Genomic DNA, 19,968 nt, shown 5'->3' with positions numbered 1-19,968 from the left:
AATCACTATCCTGTTTTATAAACCTTAATATAGTTAAGCAAAATTTATCCAAATTATCATCTCCCAATCAAATGTCACCTCAAAAAATTTGTATTTAGTTTGTTGATAACGAAACAAATATATAATTAAAGATGTCTTTTCTTCCATTTGGAGGCGGTGGTTCTTCACAACAGACAATAAATCAGCAAAATGTTGCTATACTAGAACAAGAATATGAAGCTGTAACTGAAACATTTAATAGGTATTTTTATAAAATATAAAAAAAAATAAATTTATTACTTTAATGATTTTTTTTTTAATTATCGTTTAGAATTGTGGATTCTTGTTTTAAAAAATGTATTCCTCCAAAATATATTGAAGGTGAATTAAATAAAGGCGAATCTGTCTGTATTGATAGATGCTTTTCTAAATATATTGATGTTACAACAAAAATTGGTGAAGCCTTAACTAAAAAAGGACAGGAAGCGGGTGCGAGGACTGGTGGTTTCAGTGTATAAAGTTAATTTTCAAGCTGATTCGTTTAAACCAATTTTTTACTAATAAAATTTATTAAGATGTAAAATTCAAACAACTACATAATTCGCTGTAAAAATCTTAAATTATTTTGACAGACAGTATGTCACCGTCCTCCAAATCTGTATTTATTAATTTTTCATGAGGTGACAAACGCTCATCTTCAAATATTAAATTAATCTCTCTACTTTTTGATACCCCTTTTATTATTCGATAGCGGTCAATTACCTCTTGAATTGTAAGTGACTATAAAAAAGGAAAGTGTTTAACTTAATTGAAGTAACTGTACTGTAACGGGTTTAAGACAAGACTTACTTTTTTGATTTTAAGCTTTTCAATAGTTTCGTCTTGGCATTGAAACTTAAGACAAAGATATTTATCTTCGTTCATTTCTATTTCATTATCATTTGTTTCATTTGTTTCATTTGTTTCAATATCAATTCCTTGACCAGAACTAGAATCTTCTTCCAATTGCTCGAACAATCGTTTCCTCTCTAGTTCCTGTTGTTCTTTAAAATACAAATACGTTTCTTTCGTATAGGATTCTAAAAAAAAGCGAAAATATTTAATCAAAGCAAAATTATAACTAAAATAGATGTACCATAAACATTTACCCATATGAACAAGTCCGGACATGCCTAAACTTGATGGTGTTCCACGAGGAAAAACCCTAACATTCTTGTATGTCAGTACTAAATCTTGCTTATTAATTCCTTTTTTGGAACATAGACTCGTGATTAATGACTCAAAAGTATCTTCCTATAAATACAGCAATATAAATATAAATGTTACAGTATTTACGAATGAAAAAACAAAAGACTCAAGTTGCATCACTGTACTTACCGCCATTATAATGAACTTTATAGGAGCGTCATAATTAGCATTTTCGTCAGTTATTAACACGCCTGGATGACGTTTAGGACTCACCAAGATTTCAACTTTAGTGTTTATGGATTGATTCGAATTCTTTTCCTGTCTGACTGATTGTTGAATAGCTAAAAGTTCAGGTTCCAACTCTATATCATCCTGTAAGGCGGAAGATACAATTGGTGAGCCCAATCCATTACCATCAGAACGCAATGATCCTGAATACTGTGCGAGTGTTGCACTGTAAAAGTTGTTTGCATTAGATTTGAAAAGAATCAATTAATCATAAAGAATATTTTCTTACTGTAATGGAGCAAGCGTTGATTGGAGTAAATAACTGTTTATCTCTGGTGGTGGAGTTAAAGAATCTTCCTTATCGTCAATTCTTCTATTCTTGTCTGGATTTTTAATGGGTTTCTTTCGATCTTCCAAATCATCTGATAGGTCTCTGAAGCATATAATTTTAACAAGTGAAATTTGCTATTTGATTTATAATGAATTAAGGAACTTACGAAAAATGAATATGATCGTCTTCTTCATCGACCAACGTAATCGGTTCATCTGAAGTTGTCCAATCTAATAATGATGACTTCCCCTTTCCTTTAACCTTTGATTTTGCCTTTTGTTTAGGTCTCTCTTCCTCAATACTATTTGTAGGAAGTTTAGGGTTATCTTCAAGTGTCCTTAAAATTTCCGACTTTCCTATTCGCAATAAATTAAGTTAATTGATTTATCGGCGAAATTCAATGATTTATCAATTTGTCAATATATACGTGATTTTTTAGCGTTCATTTTTCGTGAAAAAGTAGTCTTTCGCGTAAAAAATGTATCGTCTTCGTCATCATAATAAACCTTTGGACGAAGTTTCGGTAGGTTGACGGCTCCACTCGGACTTTGTGTTACGGATGTGGATGTACTAGTCAAGGGTGAATCATTTGTTACTACGCGTCGAGGTTTTGGTAAAAACGACTGCGGCTTGATTTTTGCGACCTGTCGCCTAGTGACAACTTCTTCGTCTGAAGACATTCTCGGCTATAAATTATAATTAAGGTAAATTTTTACGGTGTTTTTGTTCTAGAGAAGTAAATCAGAAATTGACACGAATGATAATCCTAATACATGTTGTTGGCATTGTAAATATCGGAGTCCGGAGATCTCTTTTAATGACTTTCTTGTTTGTTACACCGTAAAGGCAATGTTTATCATATGATCAGAATGAATGATGACCCTTGACCCAGATGACCAGATCCCGAAAAATGGATGATCGGCGACTTTTGTCGAAACTACGATAATGTCAGCCAGCGTCTAAAACTATGATAATAAAGCCCCGGGCGGCACTATCTAAAAAGGTTATATTGTCCCTAATCCCTATATGTCTCTATACAACGCGTAATTACAAATACTGCATCTATTTTTTAACTTTAACTTTTTTAAACTCTCTCTTTGTTAACTTTTTTTTTAAATAATATCCAGCAGCATCACTTTATAATTTTTTTATTTCGTTTATCGTTACGTTGCATTGAATTTTTATCTTGCCTTTCTGCTTATTTTTCCGGATGTTTGGATATTTGCTATATAAAATAGTCTGGTAATTGAGACCCGTCTTGTCTTTATTTTTATTTTTATTGCTTAATCATTAACTTTATCTTTTAGTAATTTAGCCGGTTTTTTATATCCAGCTTACGCCTCCTTTAAGGCTATTAAAGCTAATGACACAAAAATTATTTTACCATGGCTAATATATTGGATTGTAATGGCTTTTTTCACTCTTGGCGAAGGAATTGCGGATAGTTTAATATTCTGGTAAGATTGAAAGATTTTTTTGCTCGCATTTTGAACTTTATTTATTAATGATTTTTAAACTTAGGTTCCCATTTTATTATGAGATGAAAATTCTTTTTATATTGTGGTTAATTCTCCCACAAACACGGGGTGCAGCTTATTTATACGATAATTACATCGATCCAACACTTACATTTCATCAAAAAGAAATTGATTCGACCTTGGGAATGGCACAAGAAAAAGCAACAAGTACAGGCGTTGAATGGGGAAGACACGGACTTGCTACGTTACAAGAATTAGTAAGTAATGGTCTAACTAAAGTATATATACAAACGTTTCGAGAATTTAATTGATTTCTAATTAATTAAACTTTTTAGGGTCAACAAATAATAAAAGGGCGAACAAGTTTTTAACACTATACCATCCAAAGCTAATTTAATATATTAGCTTTTCATGATTCAGTATAGATTATAAGATTAGAAATTGAGCTTGTCACTATGTCCATATTTTTTGCAACTGTATCAAATTTACTATAATGAATCAAATAAATATAAACATAAGTTTTGAAGTAAAAGAGCTTAAGGAGGAGCGAATTTCAAACCATTACTACCATAAATAAAGAATTTTGATAATAAATCATCCTTTAAATATAAACTCTGTGACATATTCTTTTATTATTGCGTCTGGTAAAGAAATTTGATCACGTGCAACCAATCATTTATCTTTATAAAAATGTGTAGCAGCGTCACCTGATTTTAGATAGTTCTGGCTGCGCTCTGACTCACATATAATAATTTTTCTTCATGAAAAATATTTACGAGATAGCTTTTCGTTTTTATCTATTTTATAATTATAATTATACTTTATGAAATGGATCCTTCAAAAGATTCACTATCAATAATGATCGCGACTGATATACACCTGGGGTATCAGGAGCAAGATCCAACACGCGGAACCGATAGCTTCAACACTTTCAGAGAAATACTGCGACATGCAAAGAACCATAAAGTGGATATGGTATTATTAGGTGGTGATCTATTTCATGAAAATAAACCGTCACTTTATACTTTAAATGAAGCAATTAAATTGCTTCACGAGTTTACGGTTGGTGACAAAAAAATTAATTTCAAAATCTCCAGTGATCAATATAAAAATTTTGGAAGACGGGTTAATTATTCTAATCCTAATAGCAATACCGCTTTACCCGTGTTTTCTATACATGGTAATCACGATGATCCAACTGGAGCTAAACGTGTTGGTCCATTAGATATACTCTCATCATCAGACTTGATTAATTATTTTGGCAAAATCAATAAGGTGGATGACATTGAGGTTTACCCAATAACTATTGAAAAGGGATCAACGAAACTAAATATATTCGGAATTGGTAATGTAAGAGATGAAAGGTTACATCGAGCCTTTAATAATAATCAGGTAACATGGTGTAAACCTGATAACATCGACGATTATGTCAATTTAATGGTAATTCATCAAAATCGAGTACCTCATAGTCCTAAAAATTATATACCAGAAAATATGCTTCCAGAATTTCTGGATATTGTTTTCTGGGGACACGAACATGATTGCAGAATACTTCCTGAAACCAATTCACAAAGAAATTTTGATGTTATTCAGCCAGGTTCTCCAGTGGCTACAAGTTTATGTGACGGAGAAGCTATCACAAAATATGTGGGCATTTTGGAAATATATGATAAACCACGCAAAGGGAAAAAATATGAAATAAAACCGATCCTTTTAAGTACAGTTAGGCCAATGGTAATTGATTCAATTGATATAAAAAGAGAAACTGATATTTCTCCGGGTGACGATAAAGCGTTGGAGACATATTTGAGATCAAAGGTTAACGAAATGATTGTGCGTGCACAAGAACTATGGAATGAAAATAACCCAGATGGCGAAAATCCTCCACTGCCTTTAATCAGATTAAATGTAGAAATGAGTAGAGAATATAACCGTATACGAACTAGTTTATTTGAACAAGAATTTAAAAACCGTATTGCAAATAGTGATAGCAATGGTCAAAAAATCGTGACTTACCATTATAAAGAAGCTGAAAGATCTCAAAATCAACGATTTGTCGCCCCGTTAGACTTTGGGGATGAAGAGATATCACAGAAAAACGCTACATATTTTGTCATTGGACAACTTGCAAAAACGTTAAAAGAGAAGCCATCTCATTTTTTTCCAGAAAATGGAATTTTAAACTCTATCGATCTCTATGTCAATAAGAATGATGAAAATGCCGTTAGAGATTTTTTTGAATCGACTAGAGAACATATGAAAAATCATTTAATAAATCATGGAATACCAGAACATTCGTTACCTGGAGAATCAGAAATCAAGAATGTGATAACATTGGAAAAAGATAGGCTTAACCAAGAATGGTCTACACAATTTGATCCTGAACATTATTTAGAAAAGTCGAGAACAGAGCAAAGCATTACATCAGTGGCGGCTGTATCAACTACAAGTCACGGTCGTGGTCGTGGTCGTGGGCGCGGTCGTGGGCGCGGCAGAGGCAGAGGTCGTGGTTCTAGATCCACTGCAGTTGAAGAATTGGATGAGGATGAAGATATGGATTTAGATAGTGGAACAAGAGTTAACTCGCAAAACAAATTTAGTACTTCTAGAGGAAGTCAGCAGGTAACTATTGATGAACAAGATGAATACGTTGAGGACGTTCATTTTGATCTGCCGAAAAGTAGTGTTACAACAAGAAGTAGGAATTCTCGAGCGCGTGATCGCATGATAGTTATCGATGAGGAACAAGAATTTAATGATGAATTTGATAATGAATTGGAAGCCCCTGCACCATCAACTAAAAACCGCACTACTCGAACGCGCGATCAGGGGCGTGGGCGTGGACGAGTAGCTGCAATCATCGACTTGGAACAAGATGATAATGAATTACCTGCAAGAACTTCATCAGTCAAAAGTAGTGGTCCAGGTCGTAGACGTGGTCAAGTAGCTGCAGTTAATGATGGAGACCATGAATCTGAAGATAATAACGGATCGACTACAAGAATATCAGCCAAAAGTTCAACACGCGATCAAGGACGTGCGTGCGATGAAGAAAAAGATTTTGAAGACGAAGATTATGTACCAACTAGTAAAACTACACGTGGTCGTGGTCGTGGCCGTGGCAGAGGCCGAGGTCGCGGCCGTGGAAGTCAAACTCAAGATCGTGAAGAACAAATGGAAATTGACAATGAATTCACTGGAGATAATCCTAGAGCTGTTACACCCGAAACATACAATCAAATTAAATCAGTTTCAAAAGCGTCTGCAGGAGTAAAAAGAAGAATTAATAGTATATTTGATTCACCATCAAAAAGAATAATGACTGATACCACGAAATTATCGATATTGGAACAACGAAGCTCACCTTCAGTGACTTCGCAACAAAGTCAACGTACACAAACTTTTCATGAATTGGATGATGATGATCTTTTTGACTAATTAATTAGTTCAACCTAATTTTACCAATAATTCTTTAATATAATAAAACATGATAAACTCGTTTGTATTATAATTCATATCCATCGAAAAAAATATTTTAATGTATTTAGAACATACAAATTATAATATATACGATTAGTTCTTTTATTATCAATTTTACAAAATTTGAGTGAAATCTGTGGCTTATGTAAAAATCGAGCATAATTGATATGATTGAGATTAAAAAGCAATAAAATTATAATGTGCATAACAGATAATTCATCTTTGAAAATTTGAAATATCCGTAGTAATCTTCTATTTACGTCATATACAATTGAAATGTATTTGGGCACAGCAATTGAAAAAAAATTGTACCAATCGGAAATAGTATTTTAGCTTTTGTAAATAAATAATTACCTTTAACTGTAGATTTCCAAATAAAATTATAATAAATAAAATAATTATCAGAAATTTTTAAATATAATAAAATTCTAAATGGCGACGTTTAGCAATTCCCTAAGAAAACTCTGAATATTAAATTCATTTTTTTTATTAATTAAAAAGAAACAGATTTTTTTTTTAATTTATTAAAAAACACCGGACTTTTAATTTATTAAAAAACACCGGACTTTTATTTAATTAAATAAAATAAGAAGACCCCGAAATTGATTGGCAAAAATCCGAAATTTCAAAACCGAAATCCAAAATTCTGCCGAAATCAATTCATGATTTCAGCCGAATTCATAATTCTGCCCTAAATTAATTCATGATTTCACGAATTTGTAATTCCGGCAAAAAATCATAATTCCAGCCAAAACGGATATACGTCCTTAACGTTGTACGATATTAACGTACGAACTGGCCCAAGATTGGGAGTTATGCACTTACACGTGATAGCGTTAACATCCTGCTATTATATTAAAACATCATTTCATTATATCATACTGTATATGTATTATAACATGAATTTTACAATATATTTTATATGATTATGACATAGTTTATACATAATTACAACATCAATGTTTTATATTTATAACATATATATTATTATTAGTATTATAATAGATATTATCTGTTATATTAATAAAATAAACCTGTCATAATAATTACATAAAATTGTATTCCATATTATTTTTATTATGTAATCCTTCTTCTGTAATGAAATGTACTTTAGGTTGCCAATAATTATTAACGGATGAAGATGAAATCATAAATTACCATCAATACATCTATAATTTTCAACTTAAAATTTATCTAAAGAGCAAACTTAACATTGAAGATGAGGCCTACAAAATAGCAAAAGAAGAAATGGTTAGTTTTTCAAAGTTAAAAAAAAAGTTTCAACCTATTTTGAAATTTACTGATTATAATTTGAGAAGTTATACCTACAAAAAAAAAAATAATTAACAAAAATAATTAAAATTTAGAAGTATTGAAAACGAAACATGTTTTGGAACTTACCGATCAAAAGAAACTACGCCACAAAACTGGGGTGCAATTTATTTATTTATCATAACGATAATATACATTTTCTCTCACTTTCTCCTTTCTTCCGTAATTTTTATTAATTTTTATTAAACTATTTAAATATATACTTGATAGTTAACTTAAAAAACTGTAGTACGCCTGTTTTTTAACTTTATTAACTTTATTATATAGTTACAACAACTTAACCAAAGCAAACGCGTTTTCAAAGGCTATTTTACAGGTATGAGAAACTATTTAAATATTAATTTTCATCAAGTTATTTTGAATATTCATGAAAAAGTTATTCTTAATTTTTGTTATATTTCATGCAGATATTTTGTCACGTAATTTAAAAATAAAATTAATCACCATGTGTATATGAGTCTTATGTTTATTTATTAAAATTAATAAAGTACAAATAAAATTATTATAAACTGAAATATAGATATCATATGTTAAAAATATTTGAAAGTTTTTTCTTTTTGACTTTATGTGTTCTTGGCTTCTTGCTTTCTTTCATTCCTATTTTTTCACGAAATGAAAAATTATTTTCTAAGATAAAGTTACACAAATTTGTGGCTCAATTTTGAGCCAATCATATTTAAGAAAATGGGGAAACAGGATAATATTGTATACTTGAAGTAGAGATTGGAATCAATTTCCATTATTAGAATCGATTTTAAAATCGATTAATCATGATTAATCATTTTGCAAATACTGATTTTTTTTATACTTGAAAGATTATTTATAATAATAGGGAAATTAAACACATATCACGTAATTAAAAATAACTGTAATCAATGAATAAATTTCCTTTTTTGAAAACTTATACAACCTTGTGTGATATGGTGGCTGTCGCCTATAAATAACAATAGTCCAAAATTTTGAAATTTATTTATTTATATTGTGTAACTTATGTTTTAAAGTACTTTGTCAAAATATTAATTGCCGCGTGAGCGGCAAAATTTTTTTTTGCCATATTACATGGAATTCTTGTGGATTTCCATGGAATTTTTGTAAAATCCATAAAAATTACATGAAAACTAGTCCAAAATTTTATATTTTTATTATTGCTACTTATTAAAATTATCCAACTTTAACCCATAATATTAATTAAAATTCTTATTAAATTCTATAAAATAATCCGATAGAAATGTTCAGTACATGTTTCTATATCATTTTATCGGTTTAGTTTTTTCTTTTTACTATTCAATTTACAATTTATAAAAATTTGAAGTCACTTAATATTAGTGTGGTTTATAGGTGACAGCCACCATAGCAATTTGAAATTCTATTCAAAGGTAAAATTTCCTTTTTAGGAAGTTTGTATTCTGTCACGTGATTCACAGCCGAAATTATGAATTTGACTAAAATTAAAGGATCTGCCCTTATATTAATTAACGATACTGCGCCAGAATCCTGCTTACTTATAAGATAGATCACTTCCAGGCTTAAGGTAAAAATCATATATAAAATTCTTTGCATATCTTACTATAAAAGGAAATTTTATGTTACATTATACATGCCACCCAAATTATTTTGGACTGCCGTAATTATAAGTAAAATCCCAAATTCAATTATGGCATCCCAAATTATTTTGGCACTTTACATAGTAAATTATATATAAACCGAATGAATTATGGCATCCCAAATTATTATTATGGCATCCCAAAATAATTTGGGCAGCATGTATATGTTACATTGTTATGATTTTTTTCCTTTTTAGCTAATTAACCAATAGAATTTAAGAAAAAGTAAGGTAAGAACTATTAGTAAAGAGCTAATTTTCTACAGTGACCTTTATTATAAGTAAGCGGGTCTTACTGCAAAATTCGATTTTTATTCAATATTCGATTTAAAATCAATTCTTATCAATTTTTAATAGTTTTGATTTTAATCGAATCTTTTCTGATCCTTTACTTGAGGTACATCCTAATTGAATTTTACCATTAATCAAAAATGTGATAATTTACATGACTGATCGGCAAAATTTACTACATAATATAATTGATACAATTTTACTTATCCTTAATGTAATACATAATTGATATAATTGATATAATTTTGTTAATAAATTCTTTGAATTTTATAAATGTAGAATCGAATAAAATTGCATTTTTATATACAGTCAAACCTCTGTATAGTCACCTAATTAGTTTCGCAAAAATCGGTAACTATATAGAGGCTTTTACTATAATGTGATTATACAAAGGTTTTTTTATATAATAATTATAGGAATATGTTTTTTTCGCACCTGCGATATGTCACATCTCCCTTTTTTGGTAATTTTTATATATTAATTATGTCGATCATTTTGATCACATGACTTTGTTAAGATTTCTCATTTTTTAAAGAATCCGTGCGTAAGACCTTATGCACTTACTATGTACTATAAAAAACCTTATACTATACGTATTTTTGACCGCTCTACAAATTTTCTTAATATATCAAAAAGGATTTAGAATGTCATTTTTGACTTTTATATGTAACATATTATAGGGGTGCGACATAACGCAAGTGCGATAAAAAATAAAATCCATAATTATATATATTGGTATTTCCCAAAGGTGTGATTATATAGAAGAATTTTATATAATGTGACTATATGGAGTGTGATTATATAGAGGTCTGACTGTATATTAAAATATTTTATACCGATAATAATTATGTTATTTATAATAATATCGACATATAAAATTTTTTTATAAACCGATAATTTGATATACCAATGCTTTTTCCCAAAACAGCAATATCAGTATATAGAAGTTTAACTGTATATGTAACAAGAATCCTGCCTACTATTAAGATAATTCACCCTGTGGCTTAAGGTAAGGTTTACATATAAAACTCTTTAAAGATCCTACTATAAAAGAAAATTTTATGTTACATTGTTATGATTTTTTTTCTTTTTAGTTAATTAACCAATAGAATTTAAGCAAATCTAAGGTAAGGTTTCATATGAAAGTGAAATTTCTACCAGTAACATATCTTAGTAGTAGGCGGGTCCTATGTAACATCCTGTTACATATCCTATTGGGTGTGCAATATCGGCCTAAATTGAATTATTTTAAATGATTTACAACATTTTATATTTTGATTATCTTTGAGGAAGTTTCAGCTAAAAGTTCATTCTGCATTATGTGCATTCTTTAAAAAGTTAAGGTTAGCCTTCAAAAACAACTTTTTTGGAATTTTTAAATGTTATGTTTTAATGAAATATATAGAGCCAATTTTTGAACAATAAAATAAAAAAAAATAAAGTGTATATTACTGTAAAATATTACAATATGATTTTTACAATTAAATTTATGTGTACTTAAGAAATCTAGTTTTATTAGTTTGTGTACACTCATAAATAGTTACTAAAAATGGAACCTTAAAGTTTATCTGAATCTACTGAACAAAAGATTTCTTTCTTATAACTTAAATAGCACTTGTCTCTTATATTATTAATTGTCTAAGTTCATTTTGTGCCATTTCCTTTTTTGGCCGCCTTTGACAGTATTTCTTCCAGATCCTTTTATAACTTATAATAAGTTAGAATTTTTCAGAACTAGACTTTTATCACTTTTAAAAATGCAATCCTAGAATATGATACCATTAAAGCTTTAAGAATTTCAGCTTATTCTCATCCACTTCTTTCATCTCTTGGTTTGACATATCCCTTTCAACTTAAATGACATTGTTCACTTGCCTCAATAAAAAGAATAATAAAATTGACTAACTACTAGTATTTTAATAATGCAACTATATGGCAGATTAATGAAATCATATATTTTTGACTGTTTATTTATAAGAATGCAAAACAACCAAAATGATAATACTGTTTTTAAAGCCCTTTAACATTTGCCAGAATAAGATTATTTATTTTGTTATCAATAAAAGCTTATTCCTAGAGAAAAAGAATAACAAATAGTTGTACAATGCAACCTTTCTTTTTTTTTGAAATCTTTCAGTTCACTTTAGGTACATGAAATTTTGATGGCTAATCACATGATATAAGTAATATAATATTATGGAAATTTTTTTATTTTTTTATTATTTTAATAAATTTTACTAATAGTTTGTTTTTTTATTTTATAGACAGTCAATTCTTTAAATTTTAAGAGATGAATATTGAATTTTTTTAAAAAAAATCTTTTTTAATAAAATAATTATTAATTTTTCATTATTTTTCTTTTTAGATAACCAGTTTTTTAGATCTGGTGAATATCAAGTTAGTTTTTTTTTTAAAAAACAATTCTTTTTTTAGGTAATCAATTTTTCAGGTCTCAAAATAGATATCAGATTTGATTTTAAAAAAAAATATTTTTTAGTAAAACATTATTAATATTTTATTATTTTCCTTTTTTTAAATATTTTAAGGTGGATATCAGATTTATTTTTTAAAAAAATCTTTTCTTTAACAAAATGATCATTAACATTTCATTACTTTACTTTTTTTTAAATGACCAGTTTTTCAAATTTTAAGGTATATATTTATTTTGGATACTGATTAGAAGTATTAAAATTTGAAAATGATAAGTTTTTTTGCAAAATTAAACCATTTATCTTCTTTTTTAATAGAAACATTAATTAATATATTTTTGTTTTTCTTTTAAATTTTAAAGGATAAAAAGTTTCCTTGCAAAATTTAATGTATTTTTGGAATTAGATCATTAATATATAGATTTTGTATAGTTTTAGTATAAATTGATTTCAATAATTATAAATTTATTAATGTAATAAAATTATGCTATTATCTAACGAGTAATAATATTTGGACTACCTAAATATTAAATAAAAAGCTACCTATAAATTGCTTAATAACAGCCTAATTATATAAATATTTAGTTATCTATAAGTATTGTAAAAGCTGCTAATTATTAAATTATTGGACTATTTATAGAAAATTTATAGGTTATTTATTTATAATAATTCATTAAACTACCTATAATTTTTACAAATTTTCACTTAAAAGCTGCTTACTAAAAAAAATTAAGTTACCTTCAAAAGTAATCTAATTGTATTATTTAGATTCAAATTTATATCTACTAGTAGTTAGCATTTAGGTAATTAGTACATCAGGAAATTTGTTTAGGCGTAATTTAGTGTAATATTTCGAAGGTGGTGTAAAATTTCGAAATATTACACTAAAAACGTAATATTACAAAAGTTTACGCTCTTAAATTTGAATAATTATAGTAATTTAAGAATATCTCGCTATCTACTGATCCAATCAAGACGATCTATAGCTCATTGGAATCAGCTCATCAAGACGAATCGAATGGTAGTAAAATCGTATCTTTATGTTCGATAGATGATTTTCTATTAATTTAAAACTTTACTGCATACTATAGAGCGTTCTATCAACTGTAGAAATGCGATTTTACTACCATTCGATCCGTCTTGATGAGCTGATTCCAATGAGCTATAGATCGTCTTGATTGGATCAGTGAATAGCGAGATATTCTTAAATTACTATAATTATTCAAATTTAAGAGCGTAAACTTTTGTAATATTACGTTTTTAGTGTAATATTTCGAAATTTTACACCACCTTCGAAATATTACACTAAATTACGCCTAAACAAATTTCCTGATGTATATAACCTAGCAATATTAAATTATTAGGTTTTAATAAAAAATATGATCATTATTTATTAGCTTTAAAAATTATTGGTAATTTTTTTCTAAATTAAATTTTAACTAAGTTTTAGCTATTTAAAAATCAGTAATTTAAATATACTAATTAAATTAAGGTTTTTAAAACTCTTTCCTGTACCGTTCACGTCCATTTTTCATACAAGAAATATTACACTTTTTTTTCGTTAAATTACTAGAAAAATAGCACTTCAGTATTAAAACAAAAGTGTTCTTTGGTTTAAACAACACACTTTTTATTATCACTCTTTTCAGTTCAAACAAGTTCACAAGGGCTTAATAGTTCTTTAAAGATATAAAAGTTTTGTTTTCTTGCGAAATTTTTCAAAAGAAGGCGTAAATACGGTGCACCAATCAGATAAAGGATGTCGAATAAAGAAATTTTTATCAGCTATACTTTTTTCTGTCCAGAAAAAGTGAAATGGTACACAGGGGCTGATATGATATATTTCACCAGAAAAGGAAAGTTCTATATCCTTTTGCATGTGAATTTATTACAGAAAGAAAAAGATATGTTGACGATTGTCACCAATAATAGATCGACATATAATAAAGAAATATGAAAGGCCTTTTTTGATAAATTCAGATCGGCCTATGATGAATACTAAATATAGGATTTCAAAATACTTGACAAGTGTATTTTGTGGGTTACCTATTGACATAAAAACTAAAAACAAGTATTTTTTAAGAATACGCCAATTATTATTGGATAAACTTGTAATTATTGAAAATAGATTGAAGAAACAAGAAAAGAACAGACAAACTACAACTTATATTAAATTTAGTCATGGCAGACGAACATGGTATTTGGGGTTCTATATCCCATGCTCGTTCTGTAGTAACGTCTGTGCTTATGTGATGTCAAGAAATAGAAAAGTTTGTCAAAATTGTCATTCGAAGGTGATAGTAACTCCTACATCTCCACCACAAAATGTGTTTACACTGGTCAAAAACTAGGCAAACGTGGCATAGTAGCCTTTATCTTTATTAAAATTATTCGAACTTATACAATTTACAAAAATAAAAAGAAAGATATAAAAATAAAACTAACTAAAAACAAAGCTATATAGTCTCCTAAGAAAAAATAAAGTAAAAAATTAATCTAAAAAAGAAAAATCGCATTACACTAAATTTCCCCAGATCTTCCCCCTTAATATATTCCAACCAAAGTAGAAGCAACTATGCTAACAAAATAACAAATAGCGCGCCCACTATAAAAATCGACACTCCATCCTGCAAAAGCTGTTATTAAGTAGCACCGTTAGACGACCCATAAAACCCGAAAAGTGATTAAACTATGGCAAACCATATTTCATCGAGCTTCTTCAACCAATCGGTTCCGGAGTCACGTGAAACGTGTAGGGTCGGAGGTGGTAAAGATGAGTAAGGTATGTACGTCGACAATGGCAGATTAGATGGCTTCGGAGTAGTTTTCAACTTATAGGTAATGTTCATCGCGTTTTCCCATCTACTTTTTTCATAAGAACGCGGATTCCAGATTCGTCTTCTGAATTTCTGGACAAAATTGTTATGAATAGCAGCGATAACTTTAATCGCAGAAGTTCTTGGAATGGATAGATCAACAAATAAGTCGATGAAGAGTTTGGGTAAGCAACCACGGATAAGGGCAAAGGTAGACCAATTTGTAGATGAAAAGGACCAGCATGAAAGAGAAGTAAGTTTAGCTATGAATGGAGAAGGATCAATATCAGCCAAATTGCTCGCTTCCAGAAGTTTGGAAATCAAATGATTTTGATAAGATTGGAGAATTTGTTGCATAGGCAGACGTCGCTTTTTGCACATAAAAAGGTGCATCAGGTCTTCCATGCGGTCGATACAAGAACGGCAAGTTAATTCGTCCATGTATAAGTCTGGTCGGGTCCGTTTAAGCTTTTCCAACGTAGGCAAATCATCCAAGAAAAGTTTGAATTTAAAGGTTAGGTGTCTTGAAGCGTGCTCAGGAGTAAAGGACGCGTCATGGGAGGGCTTGAAACTTAGAGTGAACCAAGTAAGTTCCCAGTCAACAATATAATCTATATTAGTTGATAATAAAGAAATAAAGTGAAAACGCGTTAAGTTTAACAAATCGCGCATTAACTGCGTTTGATAGTATTGTTTTAGAAGGTGTCGCGGATTAGATTCACAGACAACATCATTGTCATAAATTAAGACAAAATCATGGGCAGAGGCCAAGTCCATTCCAGAGATCAAAATACTGGATGACGCGGTATGGGCGGTATTGGCCAAGGAATCAGCAAAATCGTTTAAATAATTGCCAGAATGAGCTTTAACTTTGACGGGAAGAACAGTCAAATTTTTAGAGAAGATGGTTCGCTCGATAATAGCCCAAAGTTCAAAATTTGTAGTTTTATAGTACAAACGACTATTTGAGTAGATAGAGGAAAAACAACTTCGAAGACCATCAATGGCAGTTTGTGAGTCAGTATAAATAGTGACTTCAGAGTCGCGAGGAGAGATAGTTAAAACAGCGTAAATAGCAGCAGCTTCAGCTCGAGAAGAAGAAGGGTTATCACGAATAAGACCGTGAGCATAGGTGGCGATGGAGTTGGGAAAGCCTACATCAGGGACTATTTGCATCCAAGACCAGCCCATAGAAACATCAGGAGCGCCTAAATTAATAAGAGACCCATCAGTGAAAAAGATGTAACGCGAGTCTGAAGAAATGACCAACGGGGAGTTAGCAAAAACAGCAGTAGCCGATGATTCAATAGTAACAGGAGTAACGGAAGCTACAGTGGTATTTGCTGGAGAAGAATCAATGTCAAATTCCAATCTACTATAATAAAGACGGACACCATCTTCTATATCAGCCCAAGTAAAAGGGGAAGTCACTTCAGAAGTAGTACGTTTAATCCGCTCGTTGGTGGTGGGCAGAATAAGCGAATGTTGTAGAGAAACCGTAGGTGTACAAAGGGTTAAATCAGCATTCCGTTTTTTGGAAGGAGGCAGAGGAATGTGAGCAGAACAACCAGGACAAGGAGAAAGTCTGATGAGATCACCAAGTGAGGATTCACAATCAGGAGAAATCCAGTGAACAATAGAATAAGTACCACGACTAGCTTGGACTAGAAGTTGTTTGCCAAAAAAGGGAGAACCATAATCGTCCAACGTGACAATCCAATTTTTTGTAGTAGGAGGAGAAAATAAACAAGGAGTCAAATCGTAAAAGGAAGAGTCAATCGTAGGCGTAAAATTAAACTGATCCAGCAAACGATTATTAGAGTCAGGAATAGTGGTAGCTTGTTGAATATCTTTGTACCAATAAGGAATACGGCCAGGGCCACGTCGTCCAACCAAATTGTCATAGTAAGCCTTCCAGGAAATTAAATGAGTTCCTTGGGGAGTAACAAGCTGAGATAAATAAAACAGTTGTCGTTTACGCAGGATGGAAAAATAGGCTTTAAAGGCTTTAGGCGTCATGCATTCAAATAAAGGAACGCGTCCATCTAACAAGGACAAATTCGGAAGCTTCGATAGTTGAGTGTGAAGCAAACGAAAAGGAGTAGAAGACAAGAGAGCAATAGTGCATGCGATATAATCTTTCTTAAAAGAAAATAGAGAAGACCATATAGACCAGTCTTTAATTAAAAGGGGAGAAATAGGAATCAAAAAATTATATTGAATTAAACTCAATCTATAAATAAAAAGAGATTGAATAAAAACAGAAGAAGAATTAGCCATTAAAAATAAATTAGTAATATGACATTGTCGTTGATGAGCAAACAAATTAATCAAGCCTAAGGCATGAGACAAAAATAAAATGGAATTGGGTAAAGAACGAGAAAAGTTTGCTTTATGTTTTACAACAGATCGTATACTTCTCGTTATTAGGTGACAGTCAGATTCAGATAAGTGAGTAACTTGCATCCGGTATTCAAGTTTCGGTATAAGAACGGCATTGTGTAAATACACAACTTGTTTGGAAGAGAGCTTTGCGGGGCGAATAGTCGCAGCGAATAAGCAGCATTCACGTTTGAGTTGCTTTTTGACAAAATCCCGGGAGCTTTTAATGTTGAACCAGACACCTAAAAAACGAAAAGAAGTTGTCATGGAAATTGGGGTAATAATAATGGAAGGAACACTATTTAAAGAGGATAAATCCAAATTAAAAGTAATAGGGGATATAACGGAATTCGAAGTCAAAGGCAACGAATTAGTAATTAACACATATTTGTTATGATTGGCGGAAGTGTTATTGATCTGATAAAATTCTTCAGTAATGGATAGCATAAATTCCATGCCAGCTTTTGACGAGGAAATAAGAGTAGAGTCATCCATAAATACTAAATTATTAATCTTCAAATCAAGAGAAGGACTTGAAGAATCAATTAAAGACGGTGTAGAAAGAACATAAGGGTCCATCATCTCATTCTTTAAAACAGTAAGTAAGGGATCAATATAAATAACCCATAAAAGAGGAGAGATAACTTCGCCTTGGTCAATACCAATGCGAACCCTATAGGCAGGCGTAGATCCATGAGCAGTGAGAACGCGATTAGTGCGTTTCATAAAAAGTGAAAGGATGAACTTAACAGCGGAGGCTGGAAGACGTATACGTTCTAAAGCGAAACGTAACATCGTTAGATCAACTGAATCAAAAGCTTTAGAAATATCTTGGGAAAGAATCCAAAGCGGGTTTTTGTTGATATCAGCATCATGGATAATAGATTCTAAAGTAATAATAGGGTCGCGGCAAGAACCTCCAGGAAGACCAGCGAAGTTACCACCTTTAGGACTACGCTACTACGATGGTAGAAAGGCGATTATAAAAAAGTTTGACAAGAGATTTCCTAATCACTTCGAGTAGGGTAATAGGGCGAGTATTTTTTAATTGACACTTCCATTCGTGAGGTTTGGGAATGGGAAAAACCATTGCTTGTCGCCATAAGTCAGGAATATCAGCTTTGGAAAGGCATGATTGAATCAAAATGAGGAGTAAAGCCGAGGTACAAGATCCGAGATGTTTGAGCATTTCATAGGTAATCATGGAAGGACCAGAGGCTTTACCGTTAGGAGTAGAAGAAACGGTGGATAACCATTCATCAAGGGTAGGGGGATTCATTAAAGAATCATAGATGGAGGAGGACACATCATCCATAGGTTGATAGGCAGAAGACCATCTATCAGGTAGTGTATCAATAGATACAGGAGGAGTGGACTTTATAGGTACAAAGTTTTGGAAATGGTTAACAACAGCATCATCTATGTCCTTAGGAGCAGTTAACAACTGAGGTTGAGAAGGATGGTCGATGAAGACACGGTCCAAAGTGATACGGCGACGGGTGCGAGAAAGCGCTGAATCAATAAAGGAGAAAAGGTCAGTTTCAAAATTATTATTTCTATCGTCCAAGTGAGCACGGATGGAGGAGTCTTGGAATTCTTTTTCTTGAAGTAAATGAAATCCCCGTAAGGATTTTGAAATATTGGATAAATCATCAAGAAGTGACTTGAAATTATCTTGTCGACATGATGAAAGAGAAAAGGGCAGAGTAGGAATGAAAGTAAAAACTTTCTTATATAATTGAAGAATGTTTTGAAGTCGATGCAAATGTATAGACCACTTATGTTCATGAGCAGCAGAATAAGTTAAAGGATATTTGCGCAATAGACGTATCGAATGCATTAGGCGATTTAAAAACCGATAATTTTGAGTTAAAATTTCCAGATCTTTAGGAACCTTAGGAGTATAATTATTGCCAACAGTAGAAGAAGGTAAAGTAGCGTTGGCGGATTTAAGGATTCGTGATTGAAGATATTCGCACATCTGATTGATATGCCAGGAGGAAAAGGTTGATGGTGAAACATCACATAAGGCATCAGCTTTGTCAGCAAATTCCGTCCATTGAGTATCAGTTACAGAATCAAATTTGAAAACGCGACAGGTTTGGCGCTTAAGTTGACGAGCGCGAGCCAATTTGGTAGAGGCAAAAGTAAAGACATATCATAATATGTGATGACAGGGTTGTGATCAGATGTGCAGATGTCTTGAGCATTAAAAATACAAGCAGTAAGAGCAAATCCTTTGAGAAGAGGGCAGGACCATACATAATCAACACGAGTAATGTGGTCATTGCGATGAAATGTACCTAAAGAGTCGGAAAGATTAATGGGTGTAAAATCTTCATAACCGTGAGAAAGGAGATGAAAAAGTAATCGGTGTATATGTTTTGAAGCAATTTGGGGTTGATTAAAATAAATAGGATAATATTTATCT

At 31.0% G+C, this 19,968-nt stretch overlaps 4 protein-coding genes across 4 annotated transcripts; 3 read left to right on the top strand and 1 right to left on the bottom strand.

Annotated features, from left to right (window-relative positions):
* The first annotated feature begins 83 nt into the window (after positions 1-83).
* OCT59_023139 (uncharacterized protein) lies at positions 84-722 on the top strand. The gene is made up of 2 exons (XM_025323005.2): positions 84-241; positions 311-722. Exons 1-2 carry the CDS (start codon positions 132-134, stop codon positions 495-497), a joined length of 297 nt encoding a protein of 98 aa, XP_025164771.1. The 5' UTR covers positions 84-131; the 3' UTR covers positions 498-722.
* On the bottom strand, positions 516-2,456 carry OCT59_023138 (uncharacterized protein). Its single transcript, XM_025328875.2, has 7 exons — positions 2,154-2,456; positions 1,893-2,082; positions 1,685-1,828; positions 1,357-1,621; positions 1,128-1,272; positions 829-1,058; positions 516-759 (listed from the first exon to the last, which is right to left on the bottom strand). The coding sequence occupies exons 1-7, from the start codon at positions 2,404-2,406 to the stop codon at positions 595-597; spliced, it is 1,392 nt and encodes a 463-aa protein (XP_025164770.1). The 5' UTR covers positions 2,407-2,456; the 3' UTR covers positions 516-594.
* Positions 2,457-2,797: 341 nt separating this feature from the next.
* OCT59_023137 (uncharacterized protein) lies at positions 2,798-3,815 on the top strand. Its single transcript, XM_025323004.2, has 4 exons — positions 2,798-2,968; positions 3,034-3,183; positions 3,248-3,461; positions 3,540-3,815. Exons 1-4 carry the CDS (start codon positions 2,937-2,939, stop codon positions 3,573-3,575), a joined length of 432 nt encoding a protein of 143 aa, XP_025164769.1. The 5' UTR covers positions 2,798-2,936; the 3' UTR covers positions 3,576-3,815.
* Positions 3,816-3,933: 118 nt separating this feature from the next.
* On the top strand, positions 3,934-7,097 carry OCT59_023136 (uncharacterized protein). Its single transcript, XM_025331258.2, has one exon. It carries the CDS (start codon positions 4,033-4,035, stop codon positions 6,640-6,642), a length of 2,610 nt encoding a protein of 869 aa, XP_025164768.1. The 5' UTR covers positions 3,934-4,032; the 3' UTR covers positions 6,643-7,097.
* Positions 7,098-19,968: the final 12,871 nt, after the last annotated feature.

Source organism: Rhizophagus irregularis, chromosome 32 (assembly GCF_026210795.1).
Source record: "Rhizophagus irregularis chromosome 32, complete sequence".
NCBI classification, from domain to species: domain Eukaryota; kingdom Fungi; phylum Glomeromycota; class Glomeromycetes; order Glomerales; family Glomeraceae; genus Rhizophagus; species Rhizophagus irregularis.
Note: the sequence above shows the minus strand (reverse complement) of the source record. Positions and strands in the feature narration are given on the sequence as shown.